This window comes from Nomascus leucogenys, chromosome 12 (assembly GCF_006542625.1).
Source record: "Nomascus leucogenys isolate Asia chromosome 12, Asia_NLE_v1, whole genome shotgun sequence".
In the NCBI taxonomy this organism is placed as follows: Eukaryota; Metazoa; Chordata; class Mammalia; order Primates; family Hylobatidae; genus Nomascus; species Nomascus leucogenys.
This window is the reverse complement of record NC_044392.1, coordinates 59,539,526-59,563,667: the sequence shown is the minus strand read 5'-3', so window position 1 is coordinate 59,563,667 and position 24,142 is coordinate 59,539,526. Positions and strand designations below refer to the sequence as shown.

The following is a 24,142-nucleotide window of genomic DNA, read 5'->3' as shown; positions in this document are numbered from 1 at the left end:
AGGGCCATGTGGGAGAACCACTCAATCAGGAACACCCATATCAGACTATTGTGTGAGAAACCCACTTTCATTGTGTTAAGCCATTGACTCAGTGGGTACGCATTTATGTGGCTTATGAGAGAACATGGAAGATTGGAAGGTGGGGTCTAAGCAGTGGTGTGCAGGAGCTGGCTCACACCAGCTCATTTGTTAAATTTTCAGGACTTTGCAAACAAGGTGACTTCTCATTGGTAACATTAAATTGGCCAAGGTTGGAATAGTTACACCATGGAAATTGTCAAATGCTACAAAACAGGACTTGTTTTCCCAGAGAGCTGGTTGTTAAACATTAACCAGCACACCACTGGGACTAAGCATCAGAGAGTAGAAAGGTGGGATGATGATACAGTGGCCCTGGGCTGTAATGAACCATCAAAGGAAATGCCATCATGTGAGGCTCTCTACGCCCAGCCCACACACAGGCTTCTCTTGACAACACTGTGTCTTTGCCATGTCCTTGTATTTAGAGATTCTGGAAGCTGAGAGAGAAAGACTGTGGAAGCAGAGTGGGTGAATGGTCAGAACCATCATTCAGGTTAAGAACTGGTGGGGTTTCTCAACTGCGGCACTGTTAAAGCTTTTGATCAGATGAATCTGTTTGGGGGATGCTATCCTGTGCATTGTGCATTTTAGCAGGTTTAGCAGCCTCCCTGGGCTGTACCCACCAGATGTCATTAATCACCCTTCTCCCTCCAGTTGTGACAAGGAAAAGTGTCTTCAGATACTATCAAATGTCCGTCCGCTGGAGGCAAAATCACCCCCAGTTGAGAACCACTAATTAAGAACTACCTAGAAGGCAAGAGACACCCCCATAGGGGTGGGCTGGGCCTCAGCCTACCATCTCAACCCCATAACAATTTAGGGAAGATGCTTTTGGATTCAACTGTAATCACTTTCTATCACATTCTATTAATCTCTTTTCCAATGTTCCCTATCTCTCTGATCACTCCACTCCCTTCTCAACCACACAGCTCCCAGAGCCTGTACCACCACATTAGCTCTTGGTTTGGGAGTGTCTGATGGTGACTGAAAAATATTTCAAGTGTGTTAGCTTCTCGACACCACTGGCCTCCATCCCTCTTCAAGATAGTATGGTGCAGGGATTGAGAACACTGGTTCTAATGGCAGCTGGTCTGCCTGGATCTTTGCTCTGCCACACTTTAGCTCTGACTTCAGGCAAGTCACTTAACCTCTCTGAGCCTCCTCCATTTCCTTGTTAATCAAATGGGTGTAAATACTATTTCCTACTTCATAGAGTTGTGAGAATAAAGTGAGATAATACTCAACAAACATTGACTACTGTTTTTCACTAAACAGATTTTAGAGCGCACCCAGAATGGTGGACCCTGTGCCACATGCTGGGGGCATGGAATTGAGCAAAACAGACACATAGGCCCACTCCCTGTTACAGTCTGGTGGGGAAGACAGTGCAATGAGCAGGTCTTAAGATGATGTGTGGTAAGTGCCAGAAGAGGAAAATCCCCTGGTACCACAGAAAACCACAGATGGAGCCTAACCAAGCCTCAGGGGTTGGGAGGAGGCTCCTGGGGAAAATAAAGATGGGCTCCGGGCAGGCCCTGCTGGTTGCCTGCCAAATGTACATGCCATCCTCTTGGTCTTTACCCATCCCATGCTCCACTGGGGTATCCCAATTTTTCTGGACCTTTTTTCTTTACACTTTTTTCCATTTATTTACTTATAAAAATATGGAATGCTTCGTGAATTTGCACAGCATCCTTGCACAGGGGTCATGGTCATCTCTGTGTGGTTCCAATTTTAGCATACATGCTTCCAAAGCCAGCACTCTTCACTTTTTTGCACCACACTCAGCTCTCCTTCCTTTCTTCTCCTAAAAGGTAACCAAGCATTTTAATGTTTATCTTCTTATTTCAATATGTTCTTGCAACACGGGTATTGTTTTGTGTGTGTGTATGCACTTTTAAACTTTTATCATGAAAATTCTCCAAGGTACACAAAAGTAGAGAAGATAATATCACAAACTTCCATGTTGCCATCACGTAGTTTGAACAATTTTACCAACATTTTGCCAATTGTGTTTTATCTAGTCTCTCCTCTCCATCCCTACTTCTTTCTTTCAGAAGTATTTTAAGACAATCCCAGACATGGTTTCACCCATTATACATCTCAGTATGCATGTTCAACAGAAAATGACCTTTCAAAAAAACTCATAACCACCAAGTAGATTCCTTTTTCCTTTTTTTTTTTTTTTTTTTTTTTTTTTTTTTTTGCTATGAGTACTCCCAATCCTTCCTATGATACCCCACTTGCTTCTAACTGCTGCACGGTGCTTTTTGTGTGCACGCCCCACATCTGACCTATTCTTTTTCACAATAATTGACACTCAGTTGGTGGGCAACTCCCTTCCACCACTAATAAGACTGCAGGAACATCCTCACACAGGTCTTCTCCTGGCCTTTGTGAGAATTTCTCCTGGGACAGAACTGTGGGTCACATTATCTATTCATTTACGTAATTTCAACAAGAAGACCAGACTGCCCTCCAGAATGGCTGCACCCGTTCACAGTCTCACCAGCAGCGTGAGGTTCCCATGTCTGCACACCCTGCCAATCACTGGAATTATCCAGCTGGCTTTTTTTCTTTTTTCTTTTTTTTTAATTTTCTCAGACCTCGCAGGTTTCTATTAATAATTGTGTTCAGCCTAACATATGTAAAGTCTCATTTAAATTCATATTTTTGATGATTAACAATGATTTTGAGCATTTTATCATATTTTGTAAGATTTTAGGGTTAATTCTTCTACAAATTGCATGTTCGTATCTTTTACTCATTTTTCTATGGGGTTGCTTTTTCCTGATTTGTGGGAATTCCTTGTGTATTCTAGATATTAGTCAGTTTTAGACACTGCAAGCATCTTCTCCCATTCTGTCATTTGGTCCTACTTTTTGATCACTTTTGTATCCACCTTTCTCTCCCACCTTCGGCTCCAGGGGGATCTCCTGCACAGTCCCATCTACTCATGAGACTCCAATACCCCCTTGCCAGTGATGGATTTAGGAATACAGTTGTGACCAATTCTCTACTGAGATAGTGAATTCAGCCAGAGGGCTTCCAGGAAAAATTTCTTCACTCCTCAGAGACACAAGAAGATCTAGTCTCTGTCTCTCCTCCCACTGAGTGTTCTCTGGATATGACATGGAGCTTTGGTAACCATCTTACTACCAGTTTGAGGATAAAACCCACCATGAAGTCATGGTACTGTTGGTGGCAGAGTTGAGCCACTGTATTAACCACCCTGGGGCCTGCACCGCCTCTAGTCTTCCCTTTAAGTGAGATAATAAATGTCCTCCTCGTCTAAGTTAGATTGAGCCAGGGTTTCTGACACTTGCAGTGAGAAGGATATAGACAAATGCAGCCTCTAAGCCAGGGGTTTTTGAATTTTTTTTTTTTTTTAATCACAATCACCACTAAGAATTTGGCTTTTTATATCATGATCCTGCATACATATAACTAACAACACTTAACTTCATGGTGTCTAATGTGCTCAGATAGCCTCTTTTCTATTTCCTTTGTTCTTTTTGTCTTTGTTTTTTTGGAGGGTGTGGAGGACGGTAATGCTCGATGTAACCTGCTAAATTAATTACACAAGCTACTAATGGGTCATGACCCACAGTTTGAAAAACATTGCTCTAGGTCTCAGGCCTCTGAACTGAGGCCTGTAAGAATAATGGGCTTTAGTTAAGTAAGTTCTGCAGTGGGGAGCGAGGATGGTGGGGAGGGTGTTTTCTAGGAAAGAATACTGTACAGAGGCCTTCAGCAGGATGGGGCCCATCAGATACCTCCCTCCCCCAAGGGTGACCACAGAGTGAGCCCTTGATAACTTTTGTTGATTGGTTGTGTTCCCTCCCACAGCTCTCCTCCCAGGGTGCCTTTCTGCAACCTTATTCTACGAATAGGTGAGGCAGACCCCCTCTGCCTGACCCTCAGGACACGGAAGGCTAGGGGGGCGGGGAGGGCCCTGAAGTCGGCTAATTAGAGATGGCTGGGAGGATTACTAGGGCCTTGCTCTGGCAGCTGTGCCCACCTCTAAATTGAATATCCAGAACCTGCAGAGAAAGGGCTCACCTTGATAAGCACCAGAGACAAAGCAGGAGGCAGATAGGGTTTGTTCTCAACAGAGCACTCACCCTCTGAATACAGTTTTTGTTTAAGCCCCAAGGCTGGGAACATTCCACAGCCTGGCAAACTCCCTGTCTCCTCAAGGTCAGTCCTTCCTCAGCATTCCTCTTTGGAAACGTCTCCCACGGCTGGCCCTGCTCCTGCCCCCTGGCTTTGGGGGCAGTTATATAACTCTTAGGAAGACCTAGAAATGCAAGCATATGGTGTCCTCAATTCCCAGCACAGACTTGCTGCTTCACATTTTTAGCTGGTGCTGAGAGACTGGCTTTCACACACAGACACACACACATACACATCCCTGACTCATAACTACATTTCTGCTGCAGTATTGCAGATTTTTAAAAAATTAAATCCTACATCTGGAGCCACATAAGGGTGAAAGCATAGGACATTTTGTCCCACTAACTGTGGGGAGAGAAAGGCCTCTGAGGCAGGACACAAAGGCCATATCAGGGCCACTGCAGGGCCAGGGGTCCTAGCACCCCTGGCTTTGGCTCTGAGGGTTTGGTTGCTTGTAGCTGAATTCCCTAACCAAAGCCTGTCATGTGTGGTGCCAAGCTCACAAATTCGGCATGCATCTATTATGTATTTGCAATGACTAAAAGATTAGAGAAGGCAGCCTGGTTTGTGGGGATCGGGGATACTTAGAAAAAATGTTCTGCAAAATGTTTTATTAGAGGTTCTGAAAATTAAGATACGGAAGGCATTTTACTTAATGAAGAAAATAGGGTAAATATGTTCAAAGGAGTATAGTTGTTAAAAGCAAACTGTTTAGAGTCAAGATCAACCCAGATTCACTTTCTGGTTCTCTGCAGCTTACTAGCTGTGACCTTCAACAAGTCTCTCTTAACCTGAGTCTTAGTTTTTCAATATGTAAAATGGACACAGCATTGTGAGGGTGGTTGTGAGGATTAAATGAAATCAGAGAGTTTAGCACCATGACTGTAAAGAGAAAGGGCTCTATAAATGCAGCTGGTACTACAATTCACTTTTATTTTTTCTTGAGACAGGACCTGACTCTGTCACCCAGCCTGGAGTGCACTGGCGTGATTACAGCTCACTGCAGCTTCGACCTGCCAGGCTCAAGCCATCCTCCCACCTCAGCCTCCAGAGTAACTGGGACTACAGGCATGCGCCACCATACCCTGCTAATTTTTGTATTTTTTGTAGAGATGGGGTTTTTCCATGTTGCCAGGCTGGTTTCAAACTTCTGAGCTCAAGCCATCTGCCTGCCTTGACCTCCTAAAGCATTGGGATTATAGGCAAATGAGCCATCATGCCAGCCCACAATTCACTTTAAACACAAGGGAAACACATTTCATTAGACAGTGGAATAGACTTATGTCAATTTTCTTTTCTCTCTTACTTTACACAGTCTGATTTCCTGAAGAGAGGAGGTGGGAGTAAGCTAATCAGGCCCTGAGTTAGCTGTTTCCAAGAAGCTTAGAGTGTCCCACTTACCTACGGGTTGCAGGGCCCGCACTGCCAGTAGGGCTGGCTTTTAGGGATGCTGCTGTTGGTGTATGCTGTACTTGTTTTCTAGGATTGGGACAAGCATCCTTGAGCTCCTGACTTTAGAGACCAGGTTTGGGAACTGATCGGTGCAGCAAATGCAAACAGACAGCAAACAGGCCAAAGAGGAGATTCATTCACTGAAGAGGGCCCTGGTACAGTACTGTTGAGGTTTTGCAGCCCCCTGGACACGGCTGGCTCCTTCGACTTACACAATATATCTTCTCTCTCTCTTTACCTGCACTTATAAGAATTGGTGCTAAGGGTATGTGCCTACCACAGTGCAGCCTGTAGATTAGTGAAGAAAGAATTGCTGCCACTTCCCAAATATTAAACGCCAGGTTCTGCCTATGCGTACTCTCTCAATCTTCACAACACACCTACTAACTCCAGCTTACACATGAGGAGACGAACCAGCAGGCTGTTGCAGGCGTCTGGTTGTAAGAGCAGTGGCAGTAGAGAAAATGATTTATTTTAGCACCAGCCACTGTGCTAATCCCTTTAGATATCATCTCATTTAATCCTTTTAACAACCCTGAAGCACCATCCTTATTCTAAAGGGACTTCGGACCTCTCTGCCGTCCACACTGTCTCCTGCTCGGTGCAGGAGTGTAGACTGGGACTGTTACGTCTGGTGGTCTCCCCGACAGGGGTTCACCTGGAAACTGGCCTTTGGGCTGGGACTGTGACTGTACTTAGGCTGGCAGCCCATATTAGGGCTGGGCACCGTGATAAGCACTTTCTTACCGCAAATGCACGATTTCACTCGGCCCTCACACAGCCCACGAGGTGGGCACTGTCAGTGCCATCTCACAGCCAAGGAGGCCAGGCCCACCCTGGCCCTGAGGATGCGCCGCTCACGTGGGAGCCTCCGGGTAGCTCGCGCGGCAGCCTGGGGGAGCGCGAATTCGTCTCTGCGCTACGGCGGCTGCCGAGGATCAACCCGCGGAGGCGGCGCTTCGCGGCGGGTCCTCGGCCTGAGGTTGCGTGGCGCCTCCCAACCTGGCGCGGCCTCCGTCTGCAAGGATAGCAGAGGGTCCGCCGCCGGGAGCGCGCCCGGCTGCGGCCCCAGCCGGCCCTGCCCGCAGCCGCCACCTGAGCTTGGGCGCGGCTCCTATCTCCCATCCGCGCGTCGGCCAGTGAAGGGCTCCGTGCTTAAACATCATTTGTTACAGAAGTATTGCAGCCATCACACGGCATTTTAAAAACACGAATGATGATAAATAACTTTAACACTGCTTCCAATTCTGCCTCCAAGCACAGCACCATTACCACTTGCATGCGTTTCACTTCATTCGATGTCCATGTGTATGGATTTGTTTCTACACAGCGGTGGTAAAACGCACATACTAAGCTGAATCCAGGGTTGTTTTCCACTTAGTAACATGAACATTTTCACCGTGTTAGTACAAACGCTTCCTACCTATAATTTTTAATGGCAGGACTTTAAAAAATTGGGTTGATAACGCTGTCACTTCTCTGAGCATCTCGGAGATGTTTAACATTCAAGTGGCTTCCAAAGCTTCACCATTATAAATTATTCATTCTCTTTTTGTTTTTTTGTTTGTTTGTTTTTTGAGACGGAGTCTCGCTCTTGTCGCCCAGGCTGGAGTGCAGTGGCGCGTTCTCAGCTCACTGCAACCTCCGCCTCCCAGGTTCAAGAGATTCTCCTGCCTCAGCCTCCTGAGTAGCTGGGATTACAGGCATCTGCCACCACGCCCACCTAATTTCTGTACTTTCAGTAGAGACGGGGTTTCATCATGTTGGCCAGGCTGGTCTCGAACTTCTGACCTCAGGTGCTTCTCCCTCGACCCCGCCTCGGCCTCCCAAAGTGCTGGGATTACAGGAGTGAGCCAGGCCGCCCAGCCCATTCTTGTGTATAAAGTCCTTTCAGTATTGAGATCAGTTTCCTTAGGTTATATTCACAGGAGTGAAACTGCTAGGTCAGAGTGTGAACATTTAAAAGCTTTCGGTATTATTGCCAAATGGCTTTTCACAGGTGACTCAGGGAGGTTTTGGTACTTGGAACACTGCTACTTATATCCCATTTTCCCCCCCAGGAAACATCTAAAATGCACTTTTTTTTTTGAGACGGTGTCTCGCTCTGTCGCCCAGGCTGGAGTGCAGTGGCGCGATCTCCGCTCACTGCAAGCTCCGCCTCCCAGGTTCACGCCATTCTTCTGCCTCAGCCTCCTGAGTAGCTGGGACTACAGGCGCCCGCCACCACGCCCGGCTAATTTTTGTATTTTTAGTGGGTTTCCCCGTGTTAGCCAGGATGGTCTGGATCTTCTGACCTTGTAATCCACCCACCTCGGCCTCCCAAAGTGCTGGGATTACAGGTGTGAGCCACCGCGCCCGGCTAAAATGCACTTTCATTGAGAGATAGTGACTCTTTCTGAATGTGTCTACATTTAATTGGGATCAGAGCTTGAAGTTGAAAATTTTATGCCCTAATGGTGGGACTTCAGACATCAGAAAACAGGGTAGGAAGATTCTCACGGGTTAGGATTTTTCTGGTGACCCTGAGTCGGGGAGCCCCTTATTCTGCCTTCACTTAAGGCTAAACTAGACTCCCAGCCCGGGGTAGAGTTCTGAGGGATGCCAAGGTCACAAGGCTGGTGAGACAGAGTTCATTTGGAAGAAGTGAAATAATTTAGGAATTCAGAGAATATTGATGATGATATCCTTTCTCCTCCACATGACAAGGTAATACAGAATAATGAGATGTGATCACGGGAAATAGCCACCATGAGCAGCAGCCATCAAGGCACATAAATACTGTGGAATTGACTCTGCTGTCAGCTTGTGGGTTTCTGGAGTGACAGATTAAACCAAACTCAGTCCAGCTTCTTGTTTGCTCTGTGTAAATCTACTCACTGTCCAGAATCTTCAGGCCGGTGTTGCCACCACTTGTTCTGTCTGTGATTCCCAGTGACGAGTAGGAGGTGACCAGCAGGCATACTGTCTCCCTATGGGTAGGAAGCCTCAGAGTTCTGCAGTGACTAGGATATAGGTAGAAGATGAAAAAATATCCCTTCTGAATCAACTCTTTGCCTGTCTGGGCAAATCTCTACATTTCCTATCCACGCTTTCTCTGCTCTAGGACCTAAGCCTTGGAGAGTTCCCCCCAGTTCATTGACAAGCTCCCTACACTAGAGTCCTTTTGTAGTGGGCACTGGGATGCACCACCCAGATTTCTCTTTAGAACTGGTGAACTTATTCCCTCAAGCTGCTGGGGATTTGCTGGCAGACAGACCTCTACAGGAAGTGCCTTAGCTGAAGAGAGATGCCTCACTCAAAGTCACACCTCACCCCCCTTCCTGGAGCAGCCCACATCCAATGAGGTATACTGGTCTGGCACCCTCACCCCACCTTCAAAGTTCCCCATGGGGTCAGCAGAGACCTTTGTTGAGACTGCTTTGCAGCCCAACCTCTCTCTGCACAAATTGTTTCTCATTTTCCTTCTATTCCAAAGGTGTTAATCCCAAGAGTATTCCTAATAAATGTCCCTCATGGAAGTTTCCATCTCTGGGTCAGCTTCTGGGAAGCTCAACCTGTGACACCAATCCCACATGAAATATTTATGTGCTACTCCGTAAGTCCCTTGTTTAATAAACATTATCTAGCAATAACATGGGGACAAGGTCACAACTCAAAATAGGCTAGCTTATAGATTTGCAGCTTGTTTTGCGTCACTTTTTTTTTTTCTGATTCTCACGAGCCCTGTCACACTACAACTCCTATTTCTAGGTGTGGAAGACAGAATAATGGCCCCAAAGATGACTTACATGGCATAGGGAAATCAGGATTGCAGATAGAATTAAGGTTGATAATCAAGTGATCTTAAAATAGGAAGATTATACTGAATTTAACAGGCTCAGTGTAATCACAAGGATCCTTAGATGTGGAAGAGGGAGGCAGAAGAGAATCAGAGTGAGATGTGACTATGGAAGAGAATCAGGGAGATGTGAGAAGTACTCACTCGCCATTGCTGGAGGAGATGGAAGAAGGGGGTCACAAACCAAGGAATAAAGGTGGCCTCCAGAAAATGTGAAAGGCAAGGAAATGGATTCTTCCCTAGAGCCTCCAGAAAGAAGTGCAGCCCTGCCAACACCTTTATTCAAGCTCATGTCAGATTTCTAGCCTAAAAAACTGTAAAATAATACATTTATGTTGTTTTAAGCCATTTAATTTGTAGTGATTTGTTACAGCAGCAATAGGAGACCAAGACCCTGGGCAAATCTGCTTCCTTCCCAAGGGCTCACTTATAGGCGAGGCCGCAGCAGGAACAGTGAGGAGGAAGCAGTTGGAACAGAACAACCTCTCACATGAATAACCCTTGGCCCTCCTGTCTTGATGCGACCATGAAAGAAGAAAGTGTCTAATATTTCTCCATAATCTACCTTTTTAAAGTGAAATAATAAATCTGAGAATTTTAGCAGTGGACAAAAGGATAAAGTTCATCTGTATCAATGGCTTTCAAGCTTTCATTTAGTAGAGGAACATTTTTTAAAAATAGAGACTCACAGACAAACAATATCCAAGAGATAAAAGTGGAGCTATCCTGATTGAAGCCCAAGGCCCATGGTCTTTCGCCTCCCCTGAGGAACTGAGGACGAAGGGCAAAAACCATCCACCCAGGACACTTGGCCCCTGGGCTGGAGAACAGCAAAACAAAAATTAGAACTCAAGTCTCTACCTTAGCCCAGTGCCTAGGCAAAGAGATTGACTATAGGTTGTTCTCAGAACACTTGTGGGACAGGCTTCTCTGGTCAATGAGATTTATACAGCATCACGGGACATCTGTGAATTTCCTGTAGACAGATCTACACCTCCTCCTACATGTTTCTTGTGTATGTTTCACTTTGTTATACACTGGATCTTCACACCTAGAGCCAGTCCCACTGGAGATATGAAATAAGCAGCTTACTACATGATGTGACTGTGTGACAACACAGTCATCATCTGACTCCAAACCCCTCCCCCAGCAGTCCGCCAAGATGCCTGACACTCTACCATTGGAGTCTCTAAGGTATTGCCTCCAAAAGGATCCCTTCAAAATTTAAATACATTTCATTGATTGCAAGGCTCACACTGTATCATTTCTAAACATCTTTAAAATCAGGGCCTAACAAATCTCTGGATTCTTGCAGTTATAATTTTTTAATGGTACATAAATGAATGTAGCATCTTGCAATCAATGTCATTTTAGATTTGAAGAAATATGGTGTGTGACTTGGGTGGATGAGAAATAAATTAACCTATTAGCACCTTTGAAGGCCGAAGCAGATCAGAGTCTTCAAAGAATGGAGATAGGAGTGTGTGTGCATGTGTGAGGGTGCATGTGTGCAAGGTAGAGTCTCCACACTAGGAAGGATCTGAGCAGACAAGAACAAGCATGACAGGGAAGGGAGGGAGACGTGGGAAAGTTTTCTTGGGCTGTGTGGAGTTTATATTCTGACATAGAAATTGAATAAATTAAGATCCTCATTTGGAGACATGGGAAAAGGTTTTTTGGATTGTGTAAAGTTTATATTCTGACACAAGAAATTGAATAAATTAAGATCCTCATTTGTTCTTGGCAGCAAATGAGATTCCAAAATGGTTGCTAGAGTTATGTTACAATGACATTCCTTATTTCAGAGTCTATAATCAAGCAAATCAAGTTAATCAAGTAAATATAAAATATATAGTTTTAAATGTAACTCATTCATTCTACCAAATGGACATACTCATCATTTCTCTGTACTGGCTAAAGATCACATGGTAGCTAACATGAGCCTTCACGAGTAACAGCTGGTCAACTAGACTTTTGTTTGTCCTTCCAGTCCATTTGGCTAAATGAACTATTAATTCATTTCACCAGCATCTTCTGCCTTAATCAAAGGTCAGCAGCCCAAAGGTATTTGCCAATCCTAGGATGACATTTAAGATCTAAAAAATAAAATTATACTTTTGAAATACAGACATGCATTCATTAACTAATAATTATGATGAAGACAAGAGTTTATTATTTAAACAATTTTGTTTGAGAACAGAAGGAGAAACCAAAATTGCAATCCAGGGACTTGTTATTTCGTCTTCCCTGCTGCAAAAATTAGCTATCACTTGGTGTCCAGCCAAGGCCATGAAGTCCCACTTTGCTTGTCTTTCATTATAAATTTGGAGATGTGCTCCTCTGGAAAACAAATTGGCACTAACATACAATAAAATTCTCTGCAAAAGGACAACAGACCTTTACAAATCACACAGATGAAAAACAAGTTTTCTGCTAAAAAATTCATCATGTCACCTCCTGCAATTCACCAATATGGGTGCAAGTGGTTGGAATATTTTTATGTTTGGCAGAAAAGATAAAGGTCTAAAGAAGAAATATCACTGATGGCTTAACTGAACAGAACATAATGAACTGAAAATCTCTCAATTTTAGCGGCTCCCTCTTCAGCCCTTAGAGCACTTCCAGTAGTGGTGCAAACCCTGTACTTAGGTTATCTTGCAGAAGCTACTGGCATTTAGCAATGTGCTAGCTGATCTGAGGGAAGGCACAGGGAGATATAGAGATGCAGAAGTTGACCACTGAATGCAGCCCTAAGTGAGTAAATGGACTGAGAGAGCTAAAAATCTTGCAAACAGGTACCATTTGTAAAATCAGTTCCCCTTGTTTCAAACTCATTAATGGTGAATTCCTGTATGCTGAGTTTCTGCAGAACATAGCCCATCTGGTTAGAAAAATGCCTACACCATAATTCAGCAGACATTTTCTGAAAACGTACCATGTGCAAGGCATTGAATGGGGCACCATGGAGGACACATATTGGTATTGTAGAGCATACCTGCCCCCAGGGAGCTCACCGTCCATGGGAGAGACAGAAATATCCACAATAGGAAGATGAGCACAGCGACAGTGCTGCCACCCAGTCACAAAGGATAATGGGTGTGATGGGAGTCACAGAAGAGGGAGAGATGCATCCTGATGCTGGATGGTGGGAGGAATAGAGATGGTGTTCGGTCCACATCTTAACAGAAGAGTAGAATTTTAACAGGCAATGATAAAGAAAGTTCACTTAGGGCAGAAAACATGGTATGAACAAAAGAGATGATTGCAGGAAAATGCAGGGGTGTTTAGAGCAAGGGTGAGTTACTTGCGGTGATAGCAGTGGACAAAAAAGAGGCTGGATTGTGCTGGTTTGCCCAAATGTTCCCCGGCAGGACTGAGGAAACTGGGAGGCTGTGGAGCAGGGGGGTATCCTATCAGGTCACACCATATGTCTTTGCCACCAGTCCACCCTTCACGGGCTCAGAAGAGGGAGGATTAAATGCCTATGATAGCCTGATTTTCTAGCAATTACAGGAATCACTGCCCTGCACATGGTCTGACCTCATGCCTTAGCCTTCATCTACAGAAACCGAGGCTTTATTGTAGTCTAGCAGCCACTGCAACAAGCCCACTTGGAATCAAGACACCCCCAGGGATACCAGCCAAAGGGAGCAATGAGGGCAGAGCCCAGCCAACTGAGTGATGCTCATCCACCCCTCAACCTGGAGTTGAATTCACAGAGGTAAGCCCCACACTACAGTTAGAACATTTTCAACACCCGAAAAAGAAATCCTATTCCTCTTAGCCCCTCAGTTCTATCTACCACCTCCTCAAACCTAGGCAACCACTAATCTACTTTCTGTCTATAAAAATCTATAGAGATTTGCCTATTCTGAGCATCCCATGTAAGTGGGATCGTGCAATAACACCTTTTGCATCTGGTTTGTTTCACTTAACAGAATGCTTTCAAGGTTTATCCATGCTGCAGCATCTATCAGTATTTTATTCCTTTTTTATGACCAAATGATATTTCGCTATGGATACATTACATTTTATTAATCCATTCATCAGTTGATGGATATTTGGGTTGTTTTGCTTTTTGGCCATTATGAATAATTCTGCTATGAATAGTTGTGTACAAGGTTTGTGTGGACATATATTTTTAATTATCTTGGGTGGATATATACAAAAGCGGAATTGCTGGGTCTTTTCTTCTCCATTCCCATTTCTTCTAGCACTTAACATGCATATCTATTAAATGAATAAATATCTGTTGAATGAATGAATAAAAGGCATCTCATCTTCTTAGAAGATTTTTTGGCAGTTAACTACAAAACACACCAACATTAACAACTACAATTGGCAGTTAAACCTTGTCACACTTCACTTTGTGGCTTATTTAGGTTGAGGTAAGCCAGGGACTCCTCTCACCTGCCTGATCCTTCTTGTGAAGCTGAGGAAGCTGGGGCGGGTGAGTAGAGTGAGCGTGGACCTCCCCAAATCACCCAAGAAGACAGAGGCTTGTCCCAACTCTGGCAGGTTCTCAGAGCAGCGAAGGCCCCAGAATCTGGCTGACTCACTCCAGAAGATGGAGCTGCCAGGAGCCCAGTCAGCCGCAACGGGGCTTCACAAGGATGGCGCCTCCATGCTGGCCTGTGGGATGAGGACAAGAAGGGACAGGGGCTGCATTCCCACTGACCTACCAATCTAAAGATGCTCAGGGCCTGGTGTGTGTGTATGTGGGGAGGTAGGGGTGGTGGCCTGGGGCACATGCACCTGTATGCACTTAGTATTCCTATGAATATGCTGCTGCCCACAACCCACAGCATATTATCAGTAATAAAGGGCCACATGGAGACTTGGAATTCTTATTCAGACAGTAGATGCCATGGTGAGGCCTCAGCCATACCTCGTGCACCCTCCACACTCCTGCCCAGCCGGCACCGGGCTGCTCAGCAGGACAGCACAAGCACCGGGCAAAGTGCTTTGGCAGCTGTAACCCAGATTTATTCAGGGCAATGGGCGGCTAGGCAGGTTCCCTCCCAGCTGGTGCTGGGTAGGGCTGTGCCCTTCCACGGGCATCCCTATGGCATGCCAGGCTGGGTCAGGCTCCTCACAGATGGTCTGGCAACACGTGCTCTGACCCAGCACACAGCTTCTGGGATTCATTGGTCCAAGCAGAGCTACAACAAGCGGCTTGGATTTCTAAGGAAGGAACAGAAGGAAACCCTCCTGCCACCCAGGCAGGGCTCTGCCGCCCCCTTTCCTCCCCCTGTTGACTTTCCGTCTGCCCTTTGAGGCCCAGCTGCCCACACACAGCTCCTGCCTCTTGTCATTGTGGGGCCCACATGGACACCCCCTCCTTCCTGTGCTCTCTCATAGTTTGATGGGCTATTTTCTCTCCAGCAAGACTAAAATCCTTAAGGCAAATAATAGTTCTCCTTCCATAACAGCTTTTTTGAGACCTTCAGAACAGAGCCCCCAGTTCAGAAACCAGCAAAAACATTTTCTCAGCCTCATCAAGCCACTTTCATGTCTGATAGTCATACCCATTGACCTGGCCCTTACTCAGTGCCTCGATCGTTCATTTAGCATGTAGCCAATATTTCATGCCTAAATAATATTTCAGTCATTTTTTAAAATGTCAAAAGGAGCACTTGTTCAATGTAGAAAATACAAAAGCATTAAAAAAAAAAAAAACACTACCCATCGCCCCACAGGCAGAAGCAACTCCTATAAAATGTTGGTGTGTATGCTCCTGTTATTTTTCTATTTGTGTTTATTTATTACTTTTTCAAAATTGTGGTTCAAATGTGCGTGTTGCTTTACAACAAACATTATGAATATATCATACTGCTATTTGATTGGATTTTTTTGCAATTTTAATGGCTATGTAATATTCTATCACATGGATGACATGTGTTTTACTTAATCAGTGTTTAATTGTCCTTATATTGATTGCTTTCCATTTCAAAATTTATAAATAATGCCATGATGAATAATCTTATACAGAAATAATTTTGCACACTTCTGAATATTCTTTTAGGATATTATGGAATCAAAAATTATAAACTTCTTTAAATTTTTTTTTTTATTTCCTTTAAAATAGAGACAGGGTCTCATTATGTTACACAGGCTGGTCTCAATCTCCTGGCCTCAAGCGATCCTCCCACCTCAGCCTCCCAAAGTTCTAGGACTATAGGCATGAGCCACTGTACCTGGCCAAATATTTTTAAAGCTTCTTAAACTCATTGCCTAATTGCCCCTCAGATGAGTTATAGCAATCTACACTCTTACTGAATTTGCCTACAACAATTTGTAATAAGCATCTTCTGATTGGAATCCTCAAAATTAGGAGAGGACAAGGGCTGAGCAGGCCCAGTGGTATCAAAAGGTGGAGTAAGAAAAAGTAATACCCAGGCACAATGCTATGCAGAATGGAGAGCCATGTGTTCATAAAAATACCTATATTTGTCAAGAAAATGTTACACCATCCCACACACTCCCTACCCCCAGTGTCCTCTGCTGTAAGAGGCAGTCAAATATATAACACATTTTAGAGAGTGTTCCTTCCAAAGCCAGCACAAAAGCAAGCGTCCTTTCAGTGGCAGAGCGAGGAGGAATCTTGGTGTCAGGAATCCTGAGTCTCAAGGCCCAGCTGGTCTGCCATTCCCACAGAAACATACGCATTGGGTGGCTTCAGCCTGACCCTCAGTTTCCCCATCCAAAAGTTACAAAGACTATGAGAAGCTACACAGTGGGATTATGTGAGCGTCAAAGTGATCCAGTATGCCAAAATACTTTGTAAACAGTCAAACGCTGACCTTATTGCTAAGACTGGATGCTTGAAGGGGTAAGCACTGTTCACTTGAGAGAAAGATGTTCTTCCCAGGAGACACTGGAAGGACAGAGAGCTGCTGCAGTATTCCCACAGCACCTAAGAATACAGGAGCTGCTGTCAGAGACTCTTTTCCACATTGCAGAGACTGAATAAGAACTAGTTTCTGTAAGTCACAGGAGGAGAAAGCAAAGACCTTTGCCTATTTAAATTCCGGCCCACAAGGTTCTGCTCTAGACATGGCCAATTCAAGGCTTTTCTTCGTCCTTCATGTCATGGGGATTCAACTGCTCTACATTTGCAGGGAGCTTAATTGGCTCCGTTGCTCGAGGATCGGCTCCTACCATTTTCCTTTACATTCGTGGCAGGCCACAGAGGAAAAGCTGGAAATAATAATGTTCCAAGGTGAAATGAGGTGATGTGCTGGAAATCGCTTGGAAGTGTATAAAATACTAGGCAAAGGTAAGGTCTAATTGTCACCCCTGCTGGTGGAAGCACTAGCTATGCAGGAGATCCTGTGTAGCACAGTCAGGTGAATTCCAGTGTCAGATCCACGTCATGCTGAGTCCTGGCTCTGTCCCCTACAAAGTGCACGACATTGGGCACATTATTTTACCCACAAACCCTTGTTTCCTCCTCTTTCCAGCACCTTCAGCTCCCTGAACTTGTCTTTGTTCATGTGTTTGCTGACTGCCTTCTTCCACAGAAGCAAGCTCCAGGAGGCAGGAAGATTTTCAGCCTTGCTGACTGGAAGATCCTAAGACAAGGAAGAGCACCTGCCTCCAAAATCAGTTGTCAAACAAATGAGTGCCTCTGGCACTCCCTTAGGACACTGTCTCCAGGAATTCTGTTTTGTCCCTCCAACCACTTCAAGGACTCAGCTTGATGTCTGGAATAAGGGTGACAAGTTAGGGTTGTCAGTGGGTGACAAGAGGATGGGCAAGGAGGGGGTGCCACTGGAAAAATAATTAACCTACATGAGCTCAACAGCAACTTCCTTTAGGAAACTTGACCCATTCCTTTTTTCAAAAAATATAGCCACTAAAGGGATTGTGATTTTAGCATGGAATCTCTGTGGGCAATAATCATTCCTAAAAGGGAGTGTTAATTTTAGACTGAAAAACACTTCTTGCTTTTGAAGAACATATACTCAGTAAACATAATGTTTCCACTCAAAAAAAAAAAAAAAGATGAATAGACTGACTCCAAACCAGAAAAGCTTAATTCTTCAAGTGTATATGGCCCCATACAGGCCAAAGCAGTCTTTCTGCCAAGACAGCACTTCCCACTTCGTGCCTCCCTCACTCTCTGCACCTCTGGAGAAAAGGCAGCCAGCTGCAGCGGGCAGGGTGCAAGGAAGCCAGCCTCTCCTAATAGAAAGGGTGGGGCTACAAGCACTGAATCAGACCTGGGCTCTGCATCCGGGCCAGGACCTTACACTCACCAGCAGCTGTCAGGCGTAGGGACCCGCTCAGGACCAGTTCTGCTCTGCATCTACATTTCTAGCAACATATGTTGAGTGAATGATGGAGGAGAAGCCAGCTTGAATTAATGAGTGAATGAATGAATGGATGCGTGTTGAGGATGTGTGTGATGTGCCAAGTACTGTAGCAGGCACTGTCACCTACTTCTTCATCATCTGCTCAGCAACTCTGTAAAGTGGATCGTCATGCCTATTCAAGGTCAGAGAACTCAGGCAGTTTGCCAAAGAACTAACCCAGTACTCAACCCATGGTTTGGACCTACCAGATAGCTGAAAAAGCTCAATTTTGGGCTTACTATGTGAGGAGTTCATAAGTACTTTAATCTCTCTTTCTTTCCCTTCCTTCCTTCGTTCCTTCCTTGTTTCCTTCCTTCCTTCCTTCCTCTTTCTCTCTTTCTTTCTTTCTTTTCCTTTCCTTCCTTCCTTCCTTCCTTCCTTCCTTCCTTCCTTCCTTCCTTTCCTTCCTTCCTTCCTTCCTTCCTTCCTTCCTTTCCTTCCTTCCTTCCTTCCTTCTTTCCTTCCTTCCTTCCTTCCTTCCTTCCTTCCTTCCTTCCTTCCTTCCTTCCTTCCTTCCTCCTCTTTCTTTTGAGATGGAGTCTTGCTCTGTCACCCAGGCTGGAGTGCACTGGTGTGATCATGGCTCACTGCAGCCTCGATCTTCCAGGCTCAGGCAGTCCTTCCACCTCAGCCTCCCAAGTAGCTAGAACTATAGGCGTGGTGTACACCACCACTCCCAACTAATTTGTTTTTTTGTAGAGACGGGGGTCTCACCATGCTGCCCAGCCTGGTCTCAAACTCCTGGGCTCAAGCAATCCTCCCACCCAGCCTCCCTGCTGGGATTACAGGCATGAGCCACTGCACACAGCCTAATTTTTTTTTTTTAAAAAAAAGGTGGTAGGAAAGGAAGAGTTTCAGCACTATTATCCGAACCTAGAGAGGGTCTCTTGGCACTGTGCATATGCTATGGGATCTACAGTGAAAACACTTGAGAGAGGTAGTTACTATATTAAACAAAAGAGTTGGGATCCAGAAGATCTTGAAGGTTTGAAGGAGGAGCTGGAATTAAAGTAATGCCCTACCCTCAATTTTTTCAATTACAAAAATCAAGCCAATTCACTTAAAGTCCTGTCAGAGTCATTAACCTAACTTTATACGGAGGGAGGAGGAGAGCTTGCAAGAATCAGTAGTGATTCTTGTCATTAATTGGCTATGTCATAGCACTTACCCTGTGGTAGCCTAATTATTAGAGGGAGGGGGCAGGGGCAGGAAAGGATTGGGTACAAGATGAAGATTAATGTAGCTGTAGGGCAGTCCTCAAGGCCAGTAGACCAAACTACAGCACTTGGTAGGTGCCTGAGGAAATTACAGGAGTTACATGGTCATTGCAGGTTCTATCTCGTTGTTCCCATCTTATAAAGATGTAGTGAGGATTAGGTGAAATAATATATTAAGAACTTAATGATGCCTGGTATATAATAAATACTTAATAAATATTAGTCGTCGCTGTTTTTTCCAAGTCTTCCATGTTATAAATTTCTATGATGTATATTTTTATTTACATGAAGTATTTTCCTCTTCAGGTTTATTTTCTTTAGCTAAATTTTCAAAACTGAGATACCTGAATGAAAGGGTACAAGCACCCTTAGATCTCGTGATAGTTCACACATATTACCAAATTACTTTCCTAAATCGTTATAATGATATATGCCATGACCAGCCACAAGGGAACCATCACTAGCACTGTTTTTTTTTTTTTTCTTTTTTGAGTCAGAGTCTTGCTCTGTCGCCCAGGCTGCAGTGCAATGACTGCAACCCTCCACCCCCCGGGGTTCAAGCAATTCTCCTGCCTCAGTGCCCCGAGTAGCTGGGATTACAGGTGCACGCCACCACGCCCAGCAAATTTTTATATTTTTAGTAAAGACAGGGTTTCGCCATGTTAGCCAGGCTGGTCTCGAACTTCTGACCTCAGGTGATCCACCGAACTCAGCCTCCCAAAGTGCTAGGATTACAGGCATGAGCCATCATGCCCGGCCACACTGGGTATTATTATTGATTTTTATTTATAATAATTGGATTGATTTTTAAGGTTGATCCTTCTACAAATACCTATCCAGAGAAGCAGTGGGCTGGGTTTAGCTGGATACAGGGTAGGGCCAACCAACCCAACTAGAATGAAACCAAAGGCAGGAAAGGGCCTCTCAGGTCAGGGAACACTGATAAGAAAACTAGCAAGGATATGACCATTCTCAGGTGCTCACAGCAGGAAGGAGTGGAGCCATAAGATGCACATTGACTCCCCATCAGGAATGCTGCAGATAAACCCAGATAGGATGAGAGACTTCTGAGGCCTGAATAGTTTGTTCAAGGAAGAAAGAAAGGACCAGTGGCAGGCAAGAAAAGCTCACAGAAGCCCAGCCCATGTTGCCTGGCAGGAGAGGTGATAAAAGGAAGGGTCCCCAAATTATACCTTTCTGCAGAGGAATAAGAATAAGAAACCTGTTGGGAAATTCAGGGACATGATACCTTATAAGGACTTCTGGTCACCAGAACTTGGTACTTTTCTGTTGTTTAAGCCACTCAGTTTGTGGAACTTTGGTAGGCGGCCCCAGCAGACAATGCAAAGGTCCTCCGGATCTAGTCTCCCTTCATCCCTCTCCTCAGCTCTCAGTATCGCCCCTTATTCACTCTCCCAGCACAGCCAACCTCCTCCTATTGCATGGAGACACTAGGCACACCTCCACTTTGGGCACTTTGCAGGGCTGTTCCCTCTGCCTGGAACTTCCTTCTCCCCAAATCTGCCTGACTCCCTCCTACACCTCCTTCAGATCTTTACATCAATGTCACCTTCTTAATAAGGCTTTTCTTGACCACTTTGTTAAACATTGGACCTTCCCCTACTCCCACCTTCTGATTCCTCTTACCCTGCTCTGTTTTTTTTCCTGACAGCCCCAGCCCCTCTGACATACTATACTATTATACTCTCCTTGTTTATCATGTTTATTGTTTCTTGTCTGTCTCCCTGCATTGGAAGTTGCATGACATGATGCCAGGAATTTTTGTCTGTTTTGACCACTGATTCCTCTCAAGTGTCTTGCACAGTGTTTGACACGTAAAAGGCACTCAACTGATGAACAAATGAATGGTCTTGAGTGGCTGATGTGTGTGTGAGGTGCATGTGTGTGTGTATGTGTGTGTCTGTGTGTGTGTGTGATGTCAGTGCTTACTCTATGTCTACCCCATGCTAAGCACTGCTTGAATGCCCATGGAAACCTCTTAACAACCCTATGGGATAATAATGATTATCTTCATCTTACATAAACAAGGAAACCAAGATTCACGGAGACTAAGAATCTTGCCTATGCTTCTTCTGTAAGTCAGCACGTCAGAGTCCATATTCACACTCCAGGCTTTCCGATCCCAATGCCACACTGGCTTCTTGCTGGGCATTGGCAAGGGCTCTTCAGGAGAACGCCCCATGTCCTGTTTCCTAGGGATCAGGGTAGTAGCCCAGGGCAGCTGCAGCCCAAGGCAAGTGTTTCTAGAGTGGCCCTGAGCCACAGCTGGCCACCACCCAGCTGGTGATGGCTCAGGCTTCCAGGCTTGGCTCACTGATGATCAGCAGGGTCCAGATCACCCTGGATCTGCCACTCACACGTGTGTCTGGGAGGGTGAGAGAAAGGGAAGATAAGAGAGGGCAGTAAATGAGGGCAGGGAGCAGCAGGCTATTGAAATTCTAGACTCACTAGGAGCCAAGTGGGCCGGGAGGCTGGTATTACTGGCTGTGCTCAGCGGGCACCCAGTGGGCAGAAATCCCATTGCCCAGTTCTCCTGGGGCGAGGGTTGAAGGGCAGACTGTAACTCTGTAGTTGTATTGTGATGGCGAAGGAGGAAACAAGAGCAGCTGATCCGGCCTGGATCAGGAGTGCCCACGTGCAAACAGACAGGCCTTTGTGTCCTGGGCCCAGACAACAGGCTGCATTCTTCCCCCACCTCGGTGACGTCCTTCACGAACATGTCCTCAGAGTGCGTTTTCAAAGGATTAATCAGCTAAGGAGCAGATGACATGGCATTCCCTCTGTTACCCACTCTTTGCCGTAGCTTTGCCTTCACTTGTCTCTGAGCACAGAGCGGGGGCCAGCCCCAGTCCTGCCCTTGGGGTGCTTACAGTGGGCCCCAGGTAGCTGCAGGCCTCAGAGATCTCAGCTGTCAGAATCTCAGAACATAGGAGCTGAAAGGGCCCAAGAGCAAGTCTGGCCCCCGCTTTTTATTGGAGAGGTGACGGAGTAAGCGATAGGGCCATCATTGGGACCCAGGGGTCCTGCCCCTGACAGCAGTGTCATCTGGTAGGAGCGTTAAGCTGCCCCAGAGTCTGGCAGTTACATCAGCCCCCACCAAAGGACCTAGATAACCTCCTGGAGAAGCGTGAGGGAGATGGGTTCTTGATGAAGGTAGACTTAATTCTCACTAGGCTTGATTCTGACTGGTTTCCAAAGCAAATGGCTTTCCTTGCCCAAGCCAAATGCAGGAGACAGGAAACACCCAAGGATGTTTATTCCTGTCCTGCTTAACCACACTGTGGGACCCCTGAATGATCAGTTACCTTGTGAAATGCTTCTTTCTCTAGATGGACAAAAACATCCCTTGGATACTAAAACAGCCATCTTGCCTGGCTTTTTGAGATCATGCTCTCAGAAATTAGAAGACTTGGGTTCTGCTTCCAGGTATGGCAACTTCAGACTGCAAGATCATAGAAGAGAAGCTCTCCTAACCCCTAATAACCACTGATCTGTTCTCCATCTCCACAGTTTTTTTTCAAGAATGTCCTATAAATGGAATAATTCAGTATGTAATCTTTTTTTACCTTCAACTTTTAATTTTGAGATAAATGTAGGTTATGCAGTGGTAAAGAATAATACAGAGATTCTATGTGCACTTTACCCAATTTCCCTTAATGATAATATCTTGCAAAACTATAAGGTCGAGATACAGAATATTTCCAACAGCACAAGGATTCCTCATTGTCCTTTTATTCCCACACTCACTTCCTTTCCACCCCCACCGACTCCTTAATCCCTGGCAATCACTAATCTATTCTCCATTTCTAAAGTTTTGTCATTTCAAGAATGCCATATTTAAGGAATCATACTGTATGTAACCTTTTGTGATAGGATTTTTTCACTCAGCATAATTCTCTGGAAATGCATCTAGATTATTGTCTGTATTATCGGTCATTCCTTTTTCCTGCTAAGTATTATTGTACAGTGTGGATGTACCACAGTTTGTTTAACCATTCACCCATTGAAGGATATCTGGGCTGTTTCCAGGTTTTGGCTACTATGAATAAAGCTATTATAAACATTAGTCTACAGGATTTTGTATGAACATTTGTCTTCATTTCTCTGGGATAATTGCCCAGGAGCGTAATTGCTGGGTCATACGGTAGTTACATGTTTAGTTTCTAAAGAAACTGACAAATCATTTTCAGATTGGCTGTAACATTTTTTACTTTCCTGCCAGCAATATGTGAGTAGTCCAGTTTCTCTAAATCATCATCAGCATTTAATGTTATCACGATTTGTTTTTAGCCATTCTGATAGGTGTGTGGTGATAAAATTGTCATCTTAATTTTATTTTCCCTAATGGCCGATGATGTTGAACAACTTTTGATGTGCTATTTACCATTGGCATATCTTCTTCAGTGAAATGTCTATTTATGTCTTTTGCCCATGATCTAATTGGATTATTTGCTTTTTTACTGTTGAGTTTTGAGAGTTCTTTATATATTCTAGATACTAATCCTTTGCTGCATATGTGATTTGCAAATATTTTCCTCCATTCTGTAGCTTGTCTTTTCATAGTTTTAACAGGAGTTTTATAGAACAAAAATTTTAAATTTTCATTAAGTCCAATTTATCATTTTTTCTTTCATGATTATGTTTTTGGTATTAAGTCTGAAAACTCTTTGCCTAGCTGTAGACCTTGAAGATTTTCTCCTAGTTTTAGGGTAAAAGTTTTATATTTTTGTGTTTTACATTTAAGTCCATGATCTATTTTGAGTTAACTTTTGCTTAAGGGTGTGAGATTTAGGCCAATATTGGTTATTTAGTTGGTTGGTTGGTTGATTGATTGATTATAGGTGCCTATAGGTGTCCATTGGTGCCAGCATCATTTGTTGAAAGGCCTTCCTTTCTCTATGCAGTTGCTCTTGACACTTGTTAAAGTCAGTTGGGCATAAAATATCCAGAATAGGAACATTTATTGAGGCAGAAAATAGACTAGTGGTTGGTCTAGGGCT

At 44.6% G+C, this 24,142-nt stretch overlaps 1 protein-coding gene and 1 non-coding gene across 2 annotated transcripts in view; both read right to left on the bottom strand.

Annotated features, from left to right (window-relative positions):
* Nucleotides 1-1,739: 1,739 nt before the first annotated feature.
* LOC115837731 lies at nt 1,740-1,843 on the bottom strand. The gene has a single exon (XR_004032790.1). It is a non-coding gene; the product is annotated as a U6 spliceosomal RNA (small nuclear RNA).
* Nucleotides 1,844-11,697: 9,854 nt separating this feature from the next.
* Nucleotides 11,698-24,142, bottom strand: part of LOC100591990 — a 55,368-nt gene continuing 42,923 nt past the window's right edge. The window contains exons 3-4 of the mRNA XM_003267853.1: nt 16,351-16,463; nt 11,698-11,887 (exon numbers count right to left, since the gene is read on the bottom strand). Coding sequence (XP_003267901.1) covers nt 11,864-11,887; nt 16,351-16,463 — 137 coding nt within the window. The 3' untranslated portion in view covers nt 11,698-11,863. The remainder of the gene's footprint in view (nt 11,888-16,350; nt 16,464-24,142) is intronic.